The sequence below is a fragment of the Embiotoca jacksoni genome, unplaced genomic scaffold, assembly GCF_022577435.1.
Source record: "Embiotoca jacksoni isolate LCO1_2020_lvr unplaced genomic scaffold, fEmbJac1.0.p SCAF_6, whole genome shotgun sequence".
Lineage (NCBI taxonomy): Eukaryota > Metazoa > Chordata > Actinopteri > Embiotocidae > Embiotoca > Embiotoca jacksoni.
Genome location: NW_027185414.1, coordinates 20922065 through 20944966, shown reverse-complemented (window position 1 = coordinate 20944966; position 22902 = coordinate 20922065). Strand labels below are relative to the sequence as shown.

Here is a 22902-nt window from a genome sequence, read left to right as displayed (position 1 = left end):
CCATTTGTTGTTTTTTGGGGTTATGTAGGTTTTAAGTTGTGCTTTTATTTTAGAGGACAGAGCAGAAAAATGTAGTGCGACAGGAAACGAAGGTCAATCAGATGAGTCAGATGTTGCAGTTCACGGTTGGTCCCTCAGCCCCCAGCGTGCATGCAGCCAAATTGGAGCCCAACCTCAATCGGATTGTTTAAGAAAAAATGGACACAATACTGTGGTTAGGTTTCAGGATCTCTCCAGCTTTATTAAAATAAGGGACTTTTTCTTGTCAAAGGTAGAAACAACTTTGACACCGACAACAAAGTACAAAAATAGAACAGTTCACATTCTCGCATCCTAGTTCACACATTCACACGTTGAAATTGAAGGGATTAAATTAGTAATAAAACAGAGTTCAGATTGTGTCAATCACACACAGTGCGACCCCTCGGTAATAAAAGAAGGGCTACGGAAAAGAAAAGCACATTTTCATGGACAGTTGAAACAACATTGTTAATAACTACATTGACATTCTTTAACGCAGCGCTTATTCTCTGACGGTTTCTGCTTTCTGATTAGGAAATACTTGTAAATATTTAAATGGAAACTGATTTGACATGTATAGAAACTTCCACTGACGCTCACACGTCCGTATGTGGAAGAAAATGTTTGGCACAAGTTTTCAAATGGGTCACAAATTTAGCAGTCAACAGTGAAAAGACGGGCTTAAGAAAATGATCGTGGTTGATCAGGCAGCAGGGCAGTGTAACATCTAAACATGTCAGAAAAGTGATAAGGCCGTCAGTTCATTCCAGTCACAGACAACATGGCTTCTACAAGGTGAGACAGTGCAGCAACTGGACGGTGGGCGAGCAAAGCAGATGTCAGATGAGCTGCGATCATTTATTCCGCTGGGTTTTGAGGAGCGGGTACGTCTGCCAGCAGTTCAGGTCGGAGGCACTCAATGGGGCAATGAATATTCTGTAGGAAGAGTAGTGATAAAATGAGGTTAAGATGTGCTCACAATGCTGCAATAGATTACAATAATTAGTTTGACGGGTGATTTAAAAAAAATAAAAAATAAAATTAAGTTGAGAAAACTGCTGTTGCACAGGAGCGTGATGTGCACGGAAAAGAGGGAAGCAACATCTTTTATAATGAAGTATTCCAAGTTATGTCGCTTGATCAACATCAGCACCTGTGTTACACTTGCTTTTGTGACCACTGGTACATGTGCACTTGCGATTTCCCCCATGGACTTGAGCAGAGCACGCATCAAATATTAGGTCAAATATAAATAAGTGAAACTCATAATCCAGCCTGAAAGCAGCAACGGTGCAGTGGCTGAATGATGGAAATGACTGAAAACCCGGCGGTAAACCTGAAGTTACCTCGATAACTGCAAATCCTGCATCGTAGTACAAGCCTCGACAATATGCCCGCTCACAGTGCATTTAAAAACAACACAATCATAGCTCTACAACACCCCTACTTACTGGATTTGGCTCACCGCGACTACTTGCCTTCCCCAAAAAATTTGACGTACATTTTTAAGTGCACTCTCTGCTCAAGTTTCAGGTTCGTGGTGAAATCCCAGATGCGCACGTACCAGTGCTCACAGAGACGTGTGTAACTCAGGTAATGATGTTGATCAAGCAATGTAACTTGGGATACCCGTTCACAAACGTTACAGCTTTGCCCTGCTCCGTGTAGATCACGGTGCTGCGCTCCATCTGCATTCAACAGCAACAGTCACCGAACTTTTTGATTGGATTAATGTTTGATTAAATTTAAATATACATTCAAATAACAGATCTGTTAATTCATTTGGTGCGAATAAGATTCACTCAAATGCATCTTGTTTAAAATACGAGATGTAAAAAACATCACTTACTTTGCGGAGTATGTTGTCTCCGTATCTAAGAGGCTGCAGCAGACCGGCGTCGATGTCGGCGCCTGGTTTGCGGCAGTTCTCGCATCGCCAGCCCTGATGAGACAACACGTACACAAACATACGTTTAATCATCTTCTTTTGACTCTGAGTGACCACAAACTAAACTAAGCTGAACTGAAACACACTGAACATGAGATTTGAATGCAGGGAGGCTGGCGTGTCTTACCTGTTGTCCTCCAAAGCATGTGCAGGTGCAGATTGCACCCAGGTACTCCTTCTGCCACTGGTTGCCCACCTGGTAGGTTTTGCCATCATCGTAGCACGTTGAGTCGTCTGTGTGGGCAGACGTACATGTTAAGATTCACATGCAGCTCCCCAACTGTGCGAGACAGTCATAGCACGTTTCTTCGGGTATTAAAGAGGCCTTACGTGGTTCACACTTGAACTCTCCTTTGCCATTTCCCAAGCAAGTGCAGCTCAATAGGTGTCCATTCTCTCCGCGACGGTCCCACTTCTCTCCAATGCGATAGTTGTTGCCGTTGTCGTGGCACCACTCTGAGGAAAATAAACAAGAGAAAAAGTCAAACACACTCAAATTCCCATGTTTATATCCTCAAGAAAAAATATCCCAAACACTTACTGGATGAATCACATCTGAAGTGGCCGCTGCCCAGACCCAGACACCGGCACCACAGCTTGAAGCCTGTCTCAGACATCCGCTCCCATTCACCACCGACGTCATGGTAGGTCGCAGTGAAGGCATCATAACATGAGTCCTTAGAGGAGGGAGTGCCCTCTGGGACTGAAGGAAGACGGAGGGGGAAATATGGGAAAAGAATTTGCGTAAGCCACTAGTACTTTAAAATAAACTTCTTTTTTGACATATTGGTTTTAATTTCTGTAAAAATTATGTTTTTCATTGGTATCATACTGTATATTTAAGAGGATAAATTAACATTTAAATTTTAATTGAAGAACAAAAGTGTGGTGACGATGATGTAATCATGGTACATCTTGTGCTTCTCTGGATCCTTTTCACTGAGGTTCTATAACAAAGACAGATGCATTTAAAAGTAATGGTAGAATTTCAAATATTGTTCAGGGGCTTGATCGGCACAACTAGAAATATTTAGTGAATAAAAACAATATTTCTGTTAGACAAGAGAAAGTCAGTGCAGTATGGTGACATGAGTCTTGTTGAACTTCTAAAATTTGTGTTTATAAATGTACTTTATACTGAACTAGTTAATACTACATGTAAATGTGGAGAACATTGAGGTTGCTCGAAGAGGTGTAAAAGAAACCTTTAGATTTGGATAAAAATAATTAATAATTGAGGCTTTTCAGGTCATTAAACCGAACCGTATGGTCCAGTTTTAGACAGTCATAAGAGTCACCAGCCGAATAAAAAAAAAAGAATAGGAGTGCCTAAAAACTGTGAGGGTTCACGTCTGCTTCAGATGTGCCATCGGTAGGAGCTGCTTGCACTGAATTTTGACCTTTTTCTACTTAGTTCAGACACAACAGCTGCTGCAGGATGCTTACTTGTGTTTCCAGTGGTGACGACCTGCTCCAGAATCTTGTGTTTGAGCGCCCCCAGCAGCGCCTCCACTATCACGTTGTAGTTTGCTCCGGGGGTGAGTCCTATCAGGGTAGCAGTGGTGGCTGAGCCTGGCAGGCGGACCTAAAGCAGTAGAGAGAGGAAAGAGTTGTCTTTTTTCTGATAAATAAGGTTCAGGCAGCATGATGAACTGATCTAAAAACAATGACCATCTTCTCTTACCTGGAACATCTTCTCATTTAAGTCTGTGAGAGGATTGCAGGACACCAGGTAGGCGTTGCTCTGCCCGTAAGGCTTCCAGGAGACGGTGGTCTTGGTCTGGGCCTCCTGGGGCCCTCTGGTCTCGTTATCGAATGTGAATCCAATGGGCAGGTTCAGCCTCACAACGGGCTTTCTGCGGCCCTCTGCATCAGGAAGGGGCACAAAGACCAAGGGCTCATGAACTTGCCCATAGGGAGACTGCGGGTTGCCACCGTTCCCACTATATCTGTTGTTGTCGTCGTCGTCTCCGTTGTTGTTGTTGTTGTACTCTGTGTACTCCACATGCTGGCTCTGATCACCAAACCCATCCTGGTTATTGGTGCCCACTACCTGGACTCTGTTGTCCAGGTCAGTTTCAGGCACATCCAGGTTGCCTCCAGGGCGGTGGGGCTGAGGCAGAGGCAGGGGAAGCAGGGAGTCTGGTTCTGGGCAGGAGAGACGGGGTTAGGGAAGCAAGCAGGTTAGACGAGGGGGAGGTGAAGCAAGAGCTGCAACAACATATCACAGCCAACAGGAGGCAACAGATATGGAGCATTGGTAGGCCGCTACCTCATGGCAAAGTGTGCCATAATGCAAAATTACAAACACACGAGAGATATTTTGAATGACATTTGTGAGAGCATTCAAAATAAAATGGGGTATTATAGTTTTAGGAGCCTAAAATACTGATTAACCACACAGTTTATCTCAATGCTGCTGAGCTGTTACAGCAAAACATGTAATGCAGCTGAGCAGATAAAAGCTGCCATTCAAACCTACACATTTTACGTGACATTTACCTCTACCTCACATGAATTTACTGTCTCATTTATCATCACAATTGTCACAGTACAGAGCAGAAGTCTCAAAATACTCACGAGTCCTGATCCGGCCCACCAGAGGTGTGCTCCTCTCTGTGTTCTGGATGGCGATGATCTTGATGATGTACTCTGTGGATGGTCTCAGGCCTGAGCAGAGAAGGAATTATCCTATATGAAAATGATATACCGGGGGGGATCCTGGTCTAGATTGAACTAATTTTTCAATCTAAATGAAACTATAAGTAAAACATGTACAAGTATTATTTCAGTGATAAATGCCAAGTTCAATATCTTCAGTGGAAATATTGTTGATAGTGAGATTGCCAAGTGCATACCAGATATGGTGGCGTAGTTTTGTCCGCCGTGGGGTCGTGGGATGAGGTCCTGTGGGGCTCTTCCTGATTCCTCGTAGGTAACGTAGTATCCTGTGATTTGTGTGGCAGGCGGCTGCCAGGTGAAGGAGATGGAGGTGGGGGTCAGAGATGTGAACTGGAAGTTGGTGGGAGCCTGGACCACTGGTGCAGCTGGAAAGAAAAATATTGTGTCAGATCATTCAATTGCTTGTTTTGTCTGAGTGCACTGAAAGGCATTGACATTAACATCAGAATTTAAAAAAAAATCCAACTCAATGCAACAGAACCAGAAATACCATCTTTTTTTATTCTTCCTTATAAAACCTGGTGCCTACATTACCCACAATGCAAATCAACAAGTGAAAGTTCAGAGATTCTCATTGCAGCTGAGGAAACCTCAAGCTGTCAGCCTCAAACAGAGATGAGAGGCGAGCTACAGATGTCATATAAGCCCACTTTTCATAACTTTTCAAACATGTAAACATAACTTGTAAGCGAACTGTGATGTATAGAATCCCCTTTTGGACGGAAAAATACTGCTCTACACTGTCTATATTTGGACAAAAGGCGCATTTACTTGAACCAATGTGTGCCTTACTGCTTTCATCTGTTTCCCTTCACATTGCACTGTATGTATGTTGTGTAATGTTTGTAATGATAGAGATCAAACACCTGCAACTACATATAAATCAATATTTCTCAATATGGAATAATGACATTTGAACTTGAGTTCTCGTTCACCATGAAACAGACGGATCAGATGCAGGTTTGCGTCGTACCTGTTTGAATCGTGAGAGTAATCGGGGCGCTCTTCATGTTGCCGTTCAGTGTGTACAGCTTAACAGAGTACATGATGCCAGGCTGCAGACCTTCAAGAAGAACACACACACACTGTGAAGCAAGACTGACAAACCAAAATATGAAGAAAAAAAATGTAACGCTGTGTTTAGCAGGAAGCCGTGGCGTACCTGGGAGAGTGTAGGTGAGGGCGTCTCCTGGGATGGTCCTGCTGATGGTGGGATGAGAGCCGCTGAGGGGCGTGGCTTCGATGAGGAAACCGGTGATAGTCTCCACCTTGGAGCGCCAGGTCAGGGTGAAAGAAGTATCCTTCACATCAGAGATACGGACACGGCGAGGAGGACTGACATCTGAAACGAGGAGGAAAGAAACAGACGTTAAACAGATCAGAAGATAACTGTTGATGGCTGGAGATGAGTCCATTTATGAAGCAGCCAGTTACCTTCCAGTGTGGTTGCCTCTCCTTCCAGTGGTCTGCTGGTGACTGAGTTCTTCAGAGCGTACACTTGTATCTGGTATGTGGTTGCTACCTACAGTACACACACACACACACACACACACACACACACACACATACAGCTGATATTTACTAACTGGCTGATTATGAATTCATATAAATAATGAGACAAAAACTCTGTTTACCATGAGCCCTGGTACGACAACACGTGTGGTGTCTGGAGCTACATTCATTTCCTTGCGGGGGGCGTTGATGTTCTTGGGGTTGACAACCACACGATATCCTGTCAGGCGTGCACTCGGAGATCGCCATGACACGGTGAAGACGGAAGGACCAACCTCTGAGATCACCAGGTTGGTCGGAGCGGGGATTACTGAGACAGAGAGACACAGGTGTGAGCAGAAAGATTGAATACATTGTCATTAAAGCGAGTCGTGAATGTGATGATATTTTCTGTCTATTTCTACCTGTGGCCTGGGTTCCCACTAACGGTGTGCTGGGTGTGCGTCCGTTGAGGGCGATGACTTTGACAGTGTATTCGGTCCCGGGGCGAAGGCCTCTCAGCACCACACTGTCCTGGTCCCTTCTGGGAGCGGGACGCAGCTCTTGCTCACCATCCTCTGGGCTGGAGTATAAGACACGGTAGGATGTGACCGTGCCCTCTGGACTGTCCCAAGTGATGCGCATGAAGGTGGAGTCGATCTCAGAGAAGGCCAGCTCTTTGGGACGGTCCATGGCTGCAGGGGAGGAGGAGGAATACTGATTTCAGCTCTAATTCAAAAAGGCTAAAGAGAGATTTAAAGCAACACCTAATATTTATTTTATTGTCACTCTGGTAGCCACATTGAAGGATAAACTTCGATGGCAGGACTGATGGTTAGAGACCTGCCAGTTAGCAGCCAGTTTGTAATATGAACAGCAGAAAACATGTTTGTTGTGGCTTGAAATATTTTTGTTAGCTGATCTGTTCATTTTGTCAGATGTTTGCTAACATGCTCTGATCACAAAAAACAAAAGAAATATGGTTAAGGCTGTAAAACGGCTGTAACCAAATGATTTAAGTGCATGTAATCCATAATTGTGTTCCCTAGTTGAACCTTTCTTAGATAAGTTTTAACTGAAGTGTGTCAAACTAACCAGTGATTGCATTCTCCACCACGGGGGAAGACGGTTGTCCATCATTGCCCAGCGCATAAACACTCACAACATACTCAACGGTGGGCATCAGACCCGTGAACGTCATCTCTGTCTTATCTGTAATAGATGAGCAGAACAGGAGCCAGTGAGAGGAAGATAGTGTATTATTTTTTTTGTACTTTATGTATATAAAATAAAGATCTGATTCTGAACAGCTGTTTTGTTTCTTACCAGGGGCCACCACCTCAGAGTAGGAGGGCCCCAAGCCATTCTTGGGGACACTTGTGATTCTGTAGCCTCTGACTGGTCCCTGAGCAGGAGACCAGCGCACAGTGATTGCATTGTCACTCACATCAGTCAGCCTCATGTCAGTGGGCTGCTCAGTATCTAAAGGAGAAATGGGTGCATGACAAGTATGAGATTTACTGAAACCCTTCAGCAATTACAATAATTTTTTCCAGGGACATTTGTTTTCCTCATTGCTGTACCAGTTCTGTGTGTTAAATGGACATTGGTGTTGGAGGCGGGGCTGTCTCCTCGTCCGGAAACAGCATAAACCGTGATGGTGTAGTCAGTACCGGGCTTCAGGTTGGTGATGGTGGCGGTGGTCTGAGTGCCTGGGATTGTAAACTCTTGAGGAGTCTCACCATCTAGTAAAGAAGAGAGAGTAAAGACGGGTCGAGTGTTACTCTGGACATGGTTGAGGTTTAGAGGAAACTATGAATTAAGATAGGTAAACATACTGGTGTCTTCATAGGTGATCCTGTAGTTCTTCACTGTGACAGAGGGGGCGTCCCAGCGAATGGTGATGCTGGTGGGGGTGGATGATGTTACCGCGAGGTCAGTGGGTGCATCAGAAACTGAGGACAGAGAGGACAGAAGAAGAAAGGAAGGAGGTTAATTATAGTAAAAATACAATAAAGACAAATAACTATGATCATGATCTGAAGAATGTCACTAAAAGAAGAGAAGAAGAGGTGATAATTGAAAACAGTATAAAAACTCACTGGTGGCCTGTGTGCCAGTCAGAGGCTGACTCTCCTGGTTCTGGCTGACAGCATACACATATATCAGGTACTCTGTCTCGGGCGTCAGTCCGGTCAAAGTGTAGTGGTTCCTGGTTGGGGGAAGCCTCTCTTCCTTGGCCCGCCCACCACTTGTCTTCTGATAGTGGATTCGGTATCCGGTGATGACGGCAGTTGGAGCCAGCCAATGAACGGTGAAGGAGTTGGTGCGAATGTCTGAGAAGTCCAAGCCAGTCGGGGAGTCCAGAGCTGAAAGAGAAGGTTTTGAAGATAGAAGCAAATGAAGTTATATGCAGAGATAATGTAAAAGAACAAAGAAAAAATTGCAAGTAACCCCAAAAAAGCAACACTCTCTCCAACCCACAAAACATGAACACCATGAGGATAATATTTTTTTCTATTCAACAAAACAAATAAGTTGAATGTGACATAATATTCGAGGGACAACAACAGGGGCTGCAACAGGAGCAGTCTCTGACTTTTTGATTGCTATGGTGATTTGCTGATTTTGATATTTATTGCCTCTGTCTTTTGTTTTGCTGTGTTTGATTAAAGTGTTGTTGTTTTTTTGTATGTGATTTTAATGTAAAACATAAAAAATCTAGAGTAAAAAAAAGTCTTGCAAGAATAAGTCCTTCAGGCACCCACTATGGAGACCACTGTCGTACTCACTTGTCTTCTGAGTGCCTGTGGCTGGTTCACTTTCTCGTTCTCCATACACACACACAACACTGATGCGGTAGTCGGTGTTGGGAAGCAGGTCTTCATGGACAGGGTGAGATATGTACGGTTAGAATGGTTTGACGTGGAGCAAAGCAAAACAAATACTTTTGACTTTTAAAGCACCGTGAGACACTTTTAAACAGACACTGTGTTTATGTTTTCTTACTTTGCAGCAGGAAGGTGTTTGTGGCTCCGCCAACATTAACCTCCTTGATGTCATCATCTGTGGCTACAGGGTGGTAACGGATGACAAACCGAGAAATTTCGCTTGGAGTGGCAACATTGGGGACAGTCCATGTCACCCTAATGTGGTCAGGACCCACCCCACCAAACTGCAGGTTAGTGGGAACCGGAATGGCTGAAAGAAGGAGGGGTCATAATTTATATAACCAGGACAGGAAAAGCAGTTAATCAAATAAAACTAGATTTATAGCAGCACAAAATAAATATCATTGATGTGATCAAATTCAGAAATTTACTGTAGTATGTGATACATTAATAAAAGGACTGTAAATGTGCCTTCATTCATTTTCTCAGATCAAAACCCAAGCCCTCCCCACTGATGGAGTGAAAGAATTAAATCACCAGCGTGCGTTTGCTTTGTGTATGTGGTCGGCTCGCTCTCCCCATCCTCAGTAACAGTGAAGATACTGATGTCATAGTCCACGCCCGGCTCCAAACCATGAATGGTGTAATAACCAGCAGATGTCTCCACCATATCTTGAATAATTGGCAAGCTCTCGCCTGACGTTACTACCGTTATCCGGTAACCAGTAATGGTAGTATAGGTCTGAGGGATCCAGCGCAGGCCAATGGTGGTGTCAGTAATGTCGACAAAGTCAATATGACTTGGTGTGGGGATTTCTGAAAGGGTTAGGCCAGTTGCAAAGCGCAGGCAGAATTAGAAAGACAGAAAAGCCATAATAATTAACATTGGTCATATCAAGAACATTAATTTCATTTCCCGTAAAGCATTCAGAAAACCTAAAATTAACCACAGCCATGTTAGATAATTACACAGTACTGGGTTGAGAGACATTCAGAATAAGCCCTTTAATTAAAGGTAAATCCCAAGCAATGATTAGTACTACTGTTGGCCATGCTAAATAAATTTAAAAAAAAAACACCTTCCCCAGTAATAAACATAAACTTCATGCAAATGATCAGTTAGCCCATGATAATATTTTAGTGGTTTATAAATAATAGATGCTGCATTAGAATTTTTTTGTATTTTATATTTACCCAATATGTAAAAGTGACCTACAGTGATAACACCACAGAGAATTGTGCATTGTACTAACTTATTACCCTCTTTTACTGCTTAGTTAGATCTTGTTGCTCTTATTATCATCATTTTGAACAAACAAGCTTTGATAAACCTTCCAGACACTACCTGCCCTGTAGAAAATAGCAAATAGATCAAATGTAGCTGAAAGCCTTTTGATAACTTTTGGCTTTAATAATTTTTTAATGTTGATAATCTAGAGGCTCAGGAATCTTTCTGAGGAGTTGGTGGAGACCATGACAGAGCTAAAAGGACATTTAGTATTAGACTTATTTTAGTCAGGTTGGTAGAAACACAACTCCAGAGGGATGATAATATTGTTCTGAGCCTGCTAAAAAAGCAAGAAGGCAATTTCCTGGTAGCTTACAAACAATAACAACTTCATAAAGACAATATTTCAGCGTCCGTTGGTTCAATATGGACTTATTCTTCTCCCTATTGGCCAAAAATCAACTAATGCAGCTTTAGTTTCTTTTGAAACTATGCCAAGCATTGTAAGGGTGGGAATCATGAAAATGTTATTGAAAGGAGGTGAAAATATTAGAGTTGGCTCCGGCTTGACTCAAACCCAGCCTTTAATGGCAAATTCATCTCTTTCATGGCGCCCTCCCAACCAGACACAGGTGTTTTCTGTAGACACAGCTGTGTGTTTGCAGCCTGTAAACATGTGTAAATGCCTTTCTGCTGGCTCCTACCTGGTGTGACAATAGTGGACACAGGCACACTTTCCACATTGCCCTTGTTCGTGAACACACTGACGTTGTACTCCACACCCAGATTCAGGTTCTCTAACAGGCATGAGGTCTGATCAGCATCGACTGACTCTTCCACGGAATTTCCTCTCTGGCCGTTGGTTGGCGTGCTTGTCACCTTGTAGCCTGTGATGCCTGCAGAGAGTGGAGCAGAAAAAGACAAATATGGAGGAGATAGTACATTATGTCAAGAGTTGTTTTTTTTTATTTATTCGTCACTTAGAGAATGAAAAGAAGATACCGGGAACAGGCGTGGAAAAGAACACCATTCAAAGGCCAAGGTCTAGACTTGGCATGATCCAGTGGGCTGGCAGTGCATGGAGAGCACAGTCAATATTTACCTGCTGTTTTGGAGGCGACCCAGTGGACTGTGAGATCTCCTGTGTTGGGGTTGGACTCCACACTGAGGTCAGTGGGAGGAGACAAGGCTGCAGGGAGAGAGAAGCAGACCATGACTCATGAAAAATGGTTTGAACAGTGCTGTGTTAATCTGGTCATGAGTTATACAACTGATTTTATAGTGGCTTTCTTTTAAAGTTTTTTTTTTTTGTAAATGTGAAAATAGATACACACTAGTAACGACGTTGCGGATGATGGGGTTTCCACGGTGGCGTCCATTGAAAATGGGCTGAACGCTGTAAGTGTACTGAGTTCCAGGAATTAGATCGGTGATATAAATGCGTCCAGAGTCTGAGGTCTCTTCTTTGGGAGACTCGCCTTCCTGGCTGGGGAGCACAGACAGCTGGGGAGAAAGAGCAGACGTGCGGAGATTAGAAACTTAGAAAATACACTTAAAATATACAGCAGAAAAAAACTAAAATCTCCTTTATTATTTTACAGCTGGGGGCAGTACAACAAGCTGTGAACACCACGCTGACATTTTAGCAGTTACCTATTTACACATCTTGTGGGCAAAATTTCTCTGTCATAACGAGGGACCCTTTTTATATTAAAAATAGTGATTTTACTCATTGATAGTTGAATGAATATCAATTACAGAAGCATTAATTTTGTTTGACTAGTTGTTTCTCTATGTGTTGAACTGATTATTTTAAGTGATGAGAGGATGCAGGTGTCTACCTTGTAGCTGAACCTGCGGACGGGTATCCAGGTGACCACAATAGAGGTATCAGCGACCTCGGTGCTAAAAGCAGGAGCATTTCCCATCTGGGGAGCTGCGAGGAAAACAGAATGGGGATTAATATTACCAAATTCACTACAACTAATTATTCTAGGCTTTGTAGATGTTTTGTGTCCCTTAATACCGACCAGTGGTGAAAGGTGTAGTGACGCCCTCGCTGAGCACGTTGTCCAGCTCAGAGTGCAGGGTGGCGATATACTGCGTGTCTGGACGTAAATTCCTCAGCGGGTACTGGGTGACCCCGCCGGGGATCCTCTTCTCGATGGGGCTTGAGCCCTCGATGCTCAGGAAGAGACGGAAGCCGGTAACGATGGCGCGGGGGGCCTCCCAGGTGACCAGTGCGTTGTCGTGTCCGATGTCAGTGAAGTGCACGTTTGTGGGTGAATCAGGTTCTGGAGGTGAGAAAATATAACACATGTAATGCAGAAAATGTTTTATATTTTGCTGTAATCTCTCTTTAAATGTGCATAGACTTACTGGTAGATTTCTCTCCCACAAGCGGCTCACTCTCCACTCCACCACTGATGGCGTAGATGTTGAAGCGGTAGAGCGTGCCGGGCTGCAGGTGGGTGATGTCAGCGTATGCGTTGGGTGAGATGGGCAGCTGCAGGAGCCTCAGGTCAGAGCCGTCAGAGCCAACAGGGGAGAAGGTCACCCTGTAGCCAGTCACTTCACTGGGTGGACCGGTCCAGGTGATGGAGATCTTCACATCTGAAACCTCGTAGAATTGCAGGTCTGTGGGGGCGAGGACCTCCTCTGTGGACAGGAAGTGGAAGATTGATTGACAAGGGTCAGAATCACACTTAAGAGTTTTTGACCACTGGAAATGCTACAAAATATAGCTGTTAAATGAGTATCAACATGCATATAACATGTTTTTTTTAGGCCTAAAAGATGCTCACAATGTGGTTTGGGGAGAAGAACTAAAACTAAACAGAACCGTGTGCACAAGAACTCCGTTAACTGAGATGTGTAAAAAAAATACAAGGCCAAATTTAATATGCAAACTAAAGCTAAACTACATAAAAATCTGTTTGTCTTTATAGTGGCAGCTTTTTACAAATGTGTTACTTAAAAAATAGTTCAATAAAAAGCTTTAATAATTTCCAGATTGAGATATTTACACATCTTGGCTCATAAAACAAAAAAATATAAAAGAAATCCCATATAAAAGTTAAAAAAGGAAAAAGTCCTCCACTGCAGCACCTGGTTTTGTTTTTCGAGTGTAATGAAATGAAGGAGTAAAATCATAAATAGAAACCCAATTTAACATATACTGAGGATTTACAACGTGTGGGTGTTGAGGGTGTTGGCTGCACATGCATACTTGTCTTCCAAAGTGTTTTAACTACATCTGAAAAGGTGTCTGTTTCTCAGCACACTTTGGATCTAAAGAGGTCATTCAGGGGTCACAGTATATGAAGATGGAGACAAGAAGGAAAAAATATCAAGATGGTATAGCTGTAGCTATATAGAAGCTTATTTTGACAAAGCAATGTTTTGACAAGCTCAGTCTTCACTGAGCACTGAAAAGCCCTTTGTGAAACTTTGTGGCCCTATAAGGAATCTTCAGCTGCAAGTATAGACTCAATCTGGTCACTGACAGAAAAAGGCAAAGAATGAGCCAACAAGAATAATGTACCATCTAAAGAAGAAATAATATACTGTGAATGTTTTAATGAAACAAAAGACCTGACATGGACTAAATTATATAATTTATGCAGCTGCTTTCATTGACTCTAGCTGTAGTACCTGAAAGATAAAGTATTTGTTTAAAAATGTGTACCCTGTTGAGGTGATCCAGCAGTGTTGACCTGTACAAAAATAGGCTCGCTCTCCTGGTCCTCCTCCACAGCGTAGATGCTGATGTTGTAGAGCAGACCGGGGAGAAGGTCGACCAGGGTCACCGAGGTCTCGGTGTCACGCAGGTTCAGCTCGGTGCTGCTGCCTTCCTCTGATGGCGTGTACACAACACGGTAACCTGCCGGCACAAGCAGACAAATTCAGATTAAAATGGATTTATGAGCACAACAAAGCTGAATGCCGACTGGCAAAAATTACAGAAGAGGAAGAGATTAAGGTAGGTAGGTAGGTAGGTATTTACTTTATTAATCCCCGGGGGGAAATTTTTTAAATTAACACATACAGCGGAGGTATTTTCTTACCAGTAATAGGAGCCTGAGGTCTGGACCAGCTGACTCGGATCGAGGTCTCTCCCACCTCGTCGACAGTGTGCTGAGAAGGTGTGTCAGGAGCTTAAGAAGGAAAAGAGTGGAGATCCTTCATGAGAAAATGTGTGAAAAATGCACACCTTGACTTTAATGTCTCGACAAAGAGGAGGAGAGTGCTTCTCCTACCTGTAGTCTGGGAGGTAGTGAGGATGAGGTTGGGCTGTCCCTGATGTGGGAGCTCGTAGACACTGATGTTGTATCTGCGTCCTGGCAGGAGATCACTGATGGTGAGGGAGGTGGCTGTGTGGGGAACATCTGGAGAAGCAAACAAAAAGTTAGTGAATACACATAAAATGGTATTCATATTTCATACAGTATTTTTGGTGCTAATTTGCTGTTTAGTTTACACCATGGTACCACCGCAACTATGTCTTAATATTTCTCAGAGACTCAGGCCATTTAGTTGCAAATCGATGAGGAGGGCTGCTTCATGGCAGTATTGGACTTCAATAGAATACTTGCATCAATTGAATGGATTACTGTGATTTGACAGGTATTTAATTGGCTTATATTCATCAATAACCCAATATAAAACTATATACACTATGGTGAAGAATTTCTATCACATTTAACCTGACATACATCAGTAAGAAACTTAACATAGAAACTATTCACTAGACATTATGAAGGCGATATGGAGGTTTCGGTGATGGTCAGAGGCTCTTACCCAGGACTTGTGTCTTGGCCCCCTCCTCGCTGAGCTCATACTCCACCCTGAAGCCAGAGATGGTAGAAGAAGCCGATGTCCAGGACACGACAAAGCTGTTAGAGGTGATTTCTGTCACTGACTCAGAAGTGTCCACCACTGCAGGAAGCTGGCTCGTCTCTCCCTCCGATGTTTCCACTTCAGACAAAAAGGGATGTGATGTTCTAGTGAATATTTTCATTCGATTTGTGGCATTAACAGACTGTTGCTGCTCTAGTTTACTCACAAGAGCCGCGGGTGGTCGTGAAATCGAAGCGCGTGACCTCACGGCGTCCGTAGCGCAGAATGCTGATCAGCTGACCCTCGTAGGTGATGCCTGGACGCAGCCCACTGATGGTGTAGGAGTTCAGGTGGCCGGGGATGTTGACCTCCCTCCAGGGAGAGCGAGTGTTTTTCTACAAGAAGGGGTAAAAGGATAAAAGATGAATGGGTTTTAAGCCACATTTTTTTGAGTTAACATGACCAAGACATTTTCCAAAAAGAATGCTTTAAAGTTTTCGGGGAAAAAAATGAAAATTTAAACATCTATAAATACATTATTATTAGACTGAACTGATTTGAGCCACTGAATGGACCTTATGGTGACATAGTTTCCTAAACTGGATAATCTTATTTGGCATTGGATTATTTTATTATCTTATTAATGAAAGAGAACATTTACAGGAATCATATGGTCACCTGTATATTATGGGCTGGACACTGGCTTACAACTATTTACTGCCACATCCTGCATTAGAAGTATCTAGACTGGTCGGAAAACTACAAACTTTCTGAGCAGGTTGGCCAGATGAGGGCTTTGAATGACTTTGCCGTCCAAAATATACAGTAAAACCAGCTTCACAGGAAATCTGTTTGACTTCAATTCAACAACTCTACCAGTTTGACAGTCTTTGAAGTCTTCAAAGTGAAAAAGACGTGTGAGAAAATAATCACATGGAGGAGGATATTTATCTTGGAGTCTATTAAAAACTGTGTTTGTGTGTACAGACTGTAAAGGGCAGTTCATACACCCTTTCATCACCTTGGCACCAAAGGCACTTGTCAAGATGTGTTAAGAACCAAAAGTGCAACTCACAATTCTCCACTTGAGGACGTACTGGGTAATGTGAACAGATGAAGGCGGGTTCCACTGAATGGGGTGTGAGTCTGGCTGTTTTCCTGCCTCTGTGATGATCACCTGGACAGGTCTGTGGCCGTCTGAGGAATCAGAGCAACAGCAGGTGTTCGAAAAGATTTAGGAGACACCAGGAGAGAGCAGGAAAGAAAAGCTGCTATAAGACTTGCACATAATATAACAGTGTTACCTGTAAGGAGTGTGGGTGAGAGTTGGCTACGTTCTGGTGAGCTCTGTCAAAAGGATTCATCGTTTTGGGACAGAACCAAACAACCAGACGGTGCTAAACCAGCTCAAACACCCACCGACATCTTACAGTCCGACATAACACCGGAGTCCTATATTCATCACAGTTTATCGAGCCTCTGTTCCATCAAGAACACATACTCCTATAGCTTCACACACTCTGCACAGACACACTTCCCTCTCCCACTGATGAGGGTGAGATCGATGTTGCAACTGTAACTTTTTAGGTCAAATGTTCCATTCAGGACTCGCAAAGCGATGAAGTACAAAGTGTCACATGAAGCAACTTTTACCCAAACAGAGTGCCCCCCCACTCTCACCCAATGCATCGTTTTCCCCTCAGCATGTCAGCAAAACATCATTCAACCCCGGGCGGGGGAGGTAAAAAAAAAAAAAGAAGAAGAAACGACAAAGACCAAAGGAAAGACAGGTGTGATTTGATTGGCCTACACTTCTCCATTTGTCAGACTTCAAAGTTGAGAAAAAACCTGAACCCCTGTTTCCTCCGTCGACCTGGCAAGTGAACTTTCTCTTCAGAAATGTGTGATGGGAGGTTAGGTGATGAGAAAAAAAGAGGTCAATAAGTAAAGCTAACATGAATTAAACACTAGCAGTGTATAAATCAAAGGAAAGGAATAAGAAGTATTACAGAAAAATTAACAAACAGTCTAGAATACACTTACCAATTGATTAATACTTCTTATTTAGCCATGATTTTCATAATTGTACGAATGGCTCACCACAGACAGACAGCACATGTTATCTTGTGCTGAGGTCTTGAATTTTGAATGTCTCACACTGTCATTGAGCCTCAGATAGATTCTTACAACTGAAGGATCTTGAAGTTTAAGCTCAGGCCAAACATTTTGCCTTTATTTGTTTAACTTTGGTACATTTGTACAATGGAAATCAGTGACTTAGTATAATTCTGAAGAAAACAATCAAAGTGTGAAGATTATGAAGAAGTGACGATGATTTATAGGTGTCAGTCATGCTAAACTAAAAATATAAGTATCATGTTGTGTCTACAGATTTGTCAGAGAATCAGTGTGACTTTTGACACAAATTGAGGGCTCCAACTGAAGTTTTTTGTTTCATTTCTGCATTACTTTTGTTGTTCGCTAATGTCTAAAAAACACTTGAACAACCAGTCAACCGTGCTTAAGTCGTCCATGTGTCATTATATCATCAATATTGAAACACAGACGATGTGGTCTCTGCAGAAACAGAGCTGTAACCCAACTCAAGTGGAGTGCTAAAAACTGTGTTGGGAAGTTTGTTTTTTACCTTGGTAGGTCTGCTGGGGTTCACATCTCATTTCTCCATTCCCGTTGCCATAGCAATAACAGCGGTATTGAATGCTATGGATGGCTTTATCCCATGTCTCTCCAATCTGATAGAACATCCTGGTTTGTGGCTCCTGACACTGATCTGTTGTGAGAAACATGAGCAACCAACAGAGTAAAGCAGGTGGGACAGAGAAGGGTGGGGTTGCAATTCTCAGCTGCAACAGTTCAGACTATCAAATCCTCCGACACCCGAGCTAATAACACATAAACGCACCGATAGCGTCACACTTCCAGCGTCCACGTCCCTGTCCGTAGCAGGTGCAGTTCATCATGTAGCCTTCATTGTGGCGCTTGGAGAATTCCTGGCCCACTTCATAGGTCTGGCTATCAACAATACACTGATCTGCACGTGTACAGGCAATAAAAAACACACATTGTATTTTCTAATATCACATTACAGGGCATGACTTCTAAAAGGTTTTGTTTCAAGTCTGAGTTAGCTCTCTGACCTCGCAGCTGCGAGTGAGCAACGCAGCTCCACTCCCCACGGCCACTGCCCAGGCATGTGCACTGCATCATGTGACCCATGGTATCATGGCGTTTGTCCCACTTGTCGCCTACACGGTGCATCACTCCATCATTGGTGGTGCATACTTCTTCATGGGCTAATCATAGGAGATAAAAAAAAAATTAAAAAAATAAAAATCAGTGCTCTGCATGCTTGCAGTGTGTATTTTTTGATACATCTCTATTCTCATGCTGCTGTGTGTGTTCAGACAAAGAATTTTCCTTCGTCCAGTTCAGCCCAGAATTACGAATGTGTATGTAATATAACTGTTATGTAACAGCCTCATACTCCACTCTATGTCCATGACCACTCTAAGCTCCAATTATTTACTCTCCAATTGTCTACAAGTGACCCCTGGAACCAACTACCCATTATAATCTGTGAGAACAAGATGAGATAAAGATAAGAACATTTAGTTTAACTTTATACCCTTCAAATGGCTAAGTTTACCATTTCTCACCTGTGGCTTCATATTCAGTGTACATGAGTAGTTTTACCAAGACAATAAACATTTCTTAAAATGTCAAACTTTTCTTGTAAGCATTCATTAATATTTTAATAAAAATGTGACTTTATATTTTATGTTGTGTACATAACTATTTGGAACAATTTCAAATTCATTGATGTAAACTTTATCTAGGAGAAAAAAATACTAAGTGATTCCCAAACTGGTGGGACTTGAAGCTCCACCTGGTGGTACGCAAGCGTACTCACAAGCTTGATTCAGTCAGATTTGGACTCCACAGTTATTTAGCAAACAGAATAAGTAGCATTTTTAAATGGCTACCAGGCTAAAAAAAAAAAAAAAAAAACAGTTGAGAGACAGGTGACAACACCTGACAGGTCAGACTGTTCAATGGTGAGGAGGAGATGGAGTTGGCAATTGAGCTGTGGCGCTTTTTGGTCTGAAATGTTTGGGAACCTCTGACTTGACATGACCAACAAAGCAGTTACGCACACACTCACCAGCCATGGGGCAAAATCCAAAGCGCTGCTCTCCGTCGTAGTCGTGGGTGGTGCCACACCACCTCATGGCATCACGGCGTCCGTCAGAGGTGCAGTCGGTGTAGTTACGGCCACTGTAGAGGAAGGGGAAGTGGCAGAGAGCGCCGTTGGAGTTTCCACCTCGTGTCGCCACAATAACTGGAATTAAGATGAGACAGACCGCAATTACTGCACAGCTCTGATTACTTACAATAGACTACTGCCATGCCATGTCCTTAATTATAATCCTTATTATATCAAAGACAGTTATGACTGGGCAACAGTTATTGTGGCTCATTACATAAAAAAACAATAAAATGATCAAGCCACAGTTTACATCCCTGTTCCTGTGTCTCACCGTTCTTTTCAGTACAGAAAGAGTACTGCTGATCGCTCTCATAGTCTGAGGTGGTGGAGCACCACAGCTGCCCGTCTGTGCGTCCATCTGAGGTGCAAGAGTAGAAGGTCTTCCCCATGAAGACGAAGGGGAACGCACACGGCTGGCCGTTGGAGTTACCACCATACACCTGGTTCCTGGTCTCTGCACGAATGATTATTTGAGTTTTGAGACATGACTCGGGGACTCTCAGACTTATACAATGTGAAGGAAACCAAATTAGAAACACACCAAAAATGTCCTCTAAAATAATTCAATAACTCTTTTCTTCTCTCCCTCCTACTTACCCCCCTCCTGACAGCTGACTCCATTGCCCAGACAGGTACAGAGCATCTGCTTGCTGCCCTGACTTCTGATCCAGCGCTGCCCATCGTAGTAGGAGGCTCCAGAGTCTGTGCGGCAGGTTCCCTCTGCAGGAAGCTCGGGCTGCTGCCGAAGCTCTGTGCGTGTGGGGGTCGAGGCGGCGGCACCTGCGGCGTATAACACCAATTAGATTGAAAGATTAATGAATGTGAGGGCTGTAAACACTAAGAAGAGCAGAGAAAATACGTTTTTGATATTTGGTGAACATTTGTAGCGAAACTACATCTAAGCATCGGTTTAGATTTTGAGTCTCACTTCGGCCTGTGTTGTGTCTTTCACACTTCCATTCTCCACGGCCGTTTCCTAAGCACAGACACTGCACGTTGTGTCCACTTGTGTCAGTCTTCGTCCATGTGTCTCCAATACGGTAGGACCTCTTGGTGTCCTGGTCATTACAGCGGTCTGGTTGGAGAACAAACGTAGTCAGCAGCTGCTCTGGAAGTATTTCAAAGTGTGTGTGTGTGTGTGTGTGTGTGTGTGTGTGTGTGTGTGTGTGTGTGTGTGTGTGTGTGTGTGTGTGTGTGCGTGTGTGTGAGTATATAATCTGCTCACTCCTTGAGGTGCACGTGATGCGTCCATTTCCCTCCCCCAGACAGGTACAGTCCAGCATCATCCAGCCTTGGTATGGTTTCTCCCAGGTCTCCCCCACGACATACGATAATGCAGCGGTGTTGTCGTAGCAACGCTCAGCTGCAGAGAAAATAAAGTAGAATCTTAAAATATTACAACTGCGGTTTGTGACAAAATTTTACCTGAAAACACAGAACTGACATTGAACGTTCACAGGAAAAAAAAAAAAACAGTTGAAAATCAATAGCTGTGTTGTAAGATGGGCAAATCAAAGAGACATGCTCTTTTGCTCACTTATCTTGTTTGTCTAGACCGATGTTAAATATTTACAGTGGTATCAAACAGTCATGGTTCTAAAATATCACCCTGTCTGTAAGTGTGTGCCTGCAAGCTCGAATGTTTAGGTTGAGATTCCACATTTATCTGCATTCCAGAGTTCATATGGAAAGTTTTGACATCCTAGCTACCCTGCAGGTTTAAATTCATGCTGTAAAACCACTCACCCACGGGTTTGCACGTCCACTCTCCTTTGCCATTTCCAAGACACACACACTCCAGCATGTAGTCAGCAGTGTCATGAGGCCTCTGCCAGGTGTCCCCAATTTTGTAAGACATCCCACCTTCATGGCAACGATCTGGGAAATGAGAATTGCATTGGTTTAAAAACATGCCCTTAATATACACTCAGACACATATGCATTCAAGTTTTATATTCAATAACCTAAGTTTACTGATCAAACAAAACACACACACAATGGCTATCCTATTTGTTTCCAGAGCATTAAAAGTGCAGAGGACTCAACTAAAATGTAAAGCCAAAAATAACAACACAAATAAATAATACACTGAAATAACAATGTGGAAAATTATGAATGGCTCAATATGGTTCATTTTAGGTCCGTTTTATCAAATGTTTAATGCTGCAGGCAGTTCAGTGTTCTGGTAACTTACTTGCGATGGTACAGCTGATCTTGCCTCGACTGGAACCAATACAGGTGCAGTCCCACATCATCCCGTCTTTTGGTCTCTCATAGGTTTCACCGACCCGGTATGTCCGGTCATTGTACTTATCATAACAAGACTCCTCCACTGAAAGAAAAACAGAGGGAACACCAAAAGGTTAAAAGGCTGTTATTGTGGAGACTTCTCCCTGCTGAACAAGTGAATACTTTACTTCAATCTGTTTGTTTAGAGTGGCTCAGGACTGTTGTTAAAGTCATGGCGTGATTTACTGCTTTTAACTTCACTTGTTAGTCACACAACAGTTCTGAAACAAGTGATACTGCAGTGAGGAGAGGCACCGGTCGGTCTCTCACTGACCTTCAGGCTTAGTTTTACACTTGATGCCTGCTGCTCCATTGCAGGTACACACCAGTGTGCTACCAAGGTAGGGCTTCTCCCACTGCTCCCTCAGTCTGTATGACCGACCGTGTTCCTCACAGCCCACTACAAATCATATAAATAGTCACATCAAGACCATTCGACATTTGACAGGAAAATTGTCCAAAAAGTTTTGCCTGATTTGGCTCATCTCTAAAGAAATTAAACTCCAAATGACTGCAAAATTGAATCATTAGGTAAGAAACAAGATACTGTGAACTCATTTATTTGAACAAAACACCACCTTCTGCATAAAGTTTCACATTAAGGGGCGTTTTAAAGTAGGTTTGGAAGCCCGTGTACCAACCTGGAGAAGCAGCCGCTGCGTCATGGAGCTCAGGATACATTTGATACTGACCAGTTTGTCTTTTGCTCTTCTTTGGCAAAGCGTGGACTGCGCTGCTTACGCACAGCGCAACCAGCAACCCTGTAAGTGGGCTACTAGTCATTTTGTGGAAGACTAAGGATTTCAATAAAAAAGAAACAGCAGGTTAACAAAGCAAAGTTAAAAAAAAAAAAAAAAAAAAAGAAAGGAGACGAACTGAGTGCTGAACTAAAGCTTGGAGAGTTCTGGTTCCTGTCCCTTATTCTCAGCTATGCGCCGCTGCTCTTCCAGGCGGTTCAGTCTCCCGCCTCGCAGCTCGTGCATCAGACTGAGGCGAGGGGAGCGCACTGTTTTATACCGGGACACACCGCTGCAGTCTGATGGAGGGGAGGGATTTTACTGGAGCTTGGATGACCCGCCCGAGTGTGTGCAATACTTGCACTCCTCACTTCACTTTCAAGAAACAAAAGAAGCCGCAGACGAAAAAAAAAAAAAAAACAACCAACAACATCAAGTTAGAAAGATGAGTTTCTGAAATCTGTTCATCCTAGAGATGTTAAAAAAAA

The 22902-nt window shown here is 43.2% G+C and overlaps 1 protein-coding gene across 3 annotated transcripts; it reads right to left on the bottom strand.

Annotated features, from left to right (window-relative positions):
* Window positions 1-215: 215 nt before the first annotated feature.
* Window positions 216-22642, bottom strand: fn1b (fibronectin 1b). Of its 3 annotated transcripts, XM_069173662.1 has the most exons (46): window positions 22319-22642; window positions 21952-22077; window positions 21583-21720; window positions 21135-21266; window positions 20614-20751; window positions 20317-20463; window positions 19986-20168; window positions 19660-19842; window positions 19284-19460; window positions 18259-18414; window positions 18024-18152; window positions 17748-17891; window positions 16176-16297; window positions 15327-15495; window positions 15062-15238; window positions 14521-14649; window positions 14329-14418; window positions 13950-14144; window positions 12641-12919; window positions 12292-12555; window positions 12103-12197; window positions 11596-11764; window positions 11364-11450; window positions 10966-11157; window positions 9571-9849; window positions 9152-9343; window positions 8935-9024; window positions 8245-8511; window positions 7981-8097; window positions 7726-7887; window positions 7469-7624; window positions 7238-7354; window positions 6568-6837; window positions 6286-6473; window positions 6086-6173; window positions 5814-5993; window positions 5625-5714; window positions 4828-5016; window positions 4550-4639; window positions 3654-4117; window positions 3416-3554; window positions 2511-2672; window positions 2300-2425; window positions 2097-2203; window positions 1871-1963; window positions 216-957 (listed from the first exon to the last, which is right to left on the bottom strand). In XM_069173662.1, exons 1-46 carry the CDS (start codon window positions 22458-22460, stop codon window positions 880-882), a joined length of 7407 nt encoding a protein of 2468 aa, XP_069029763.1. In that variant the 5' UTR covers window positions 22461-22642; the 3' UTR covers window positions 216-879. The 3 variants fall into 3 exon arrangements, with proteins under 3 accessions (XP_069029763.1, XP_069029764.1, XP_069029765.1); XM_069173663.1 differs by lacking the exon at window positions 21952-22077; XM_069173664.1 differs by lacking the exon at window positions 9571-9849 and having other exon boundaries at window positions 22319-22641.
* Window positions 22643-22902: the final 260 nt, after the last annotated feature.

Coding starts and splice junctions, on each gene's coding strand:
- fn1b (XM_069173662.1), bottom strand. CDS start 22,460: ATGACTAGTAGCCCACTTACAGGGTTGCTGGTTGCGCTGTGCGTAAGC. Junction 17,892..18,023: donor CTGGAAGTGTGACGCTATCG/GTGCGTTTATGT, acceptor TTCTCACAACAG/ATCAGTGTCAGGAGCCACAA. Junction 958..1,870: donor GAGACAACATACTCCGCAAA/GTAAGTGATGTT, acceptor CTCTTCCTACAG/AATATTCATTGCCCCATTGA.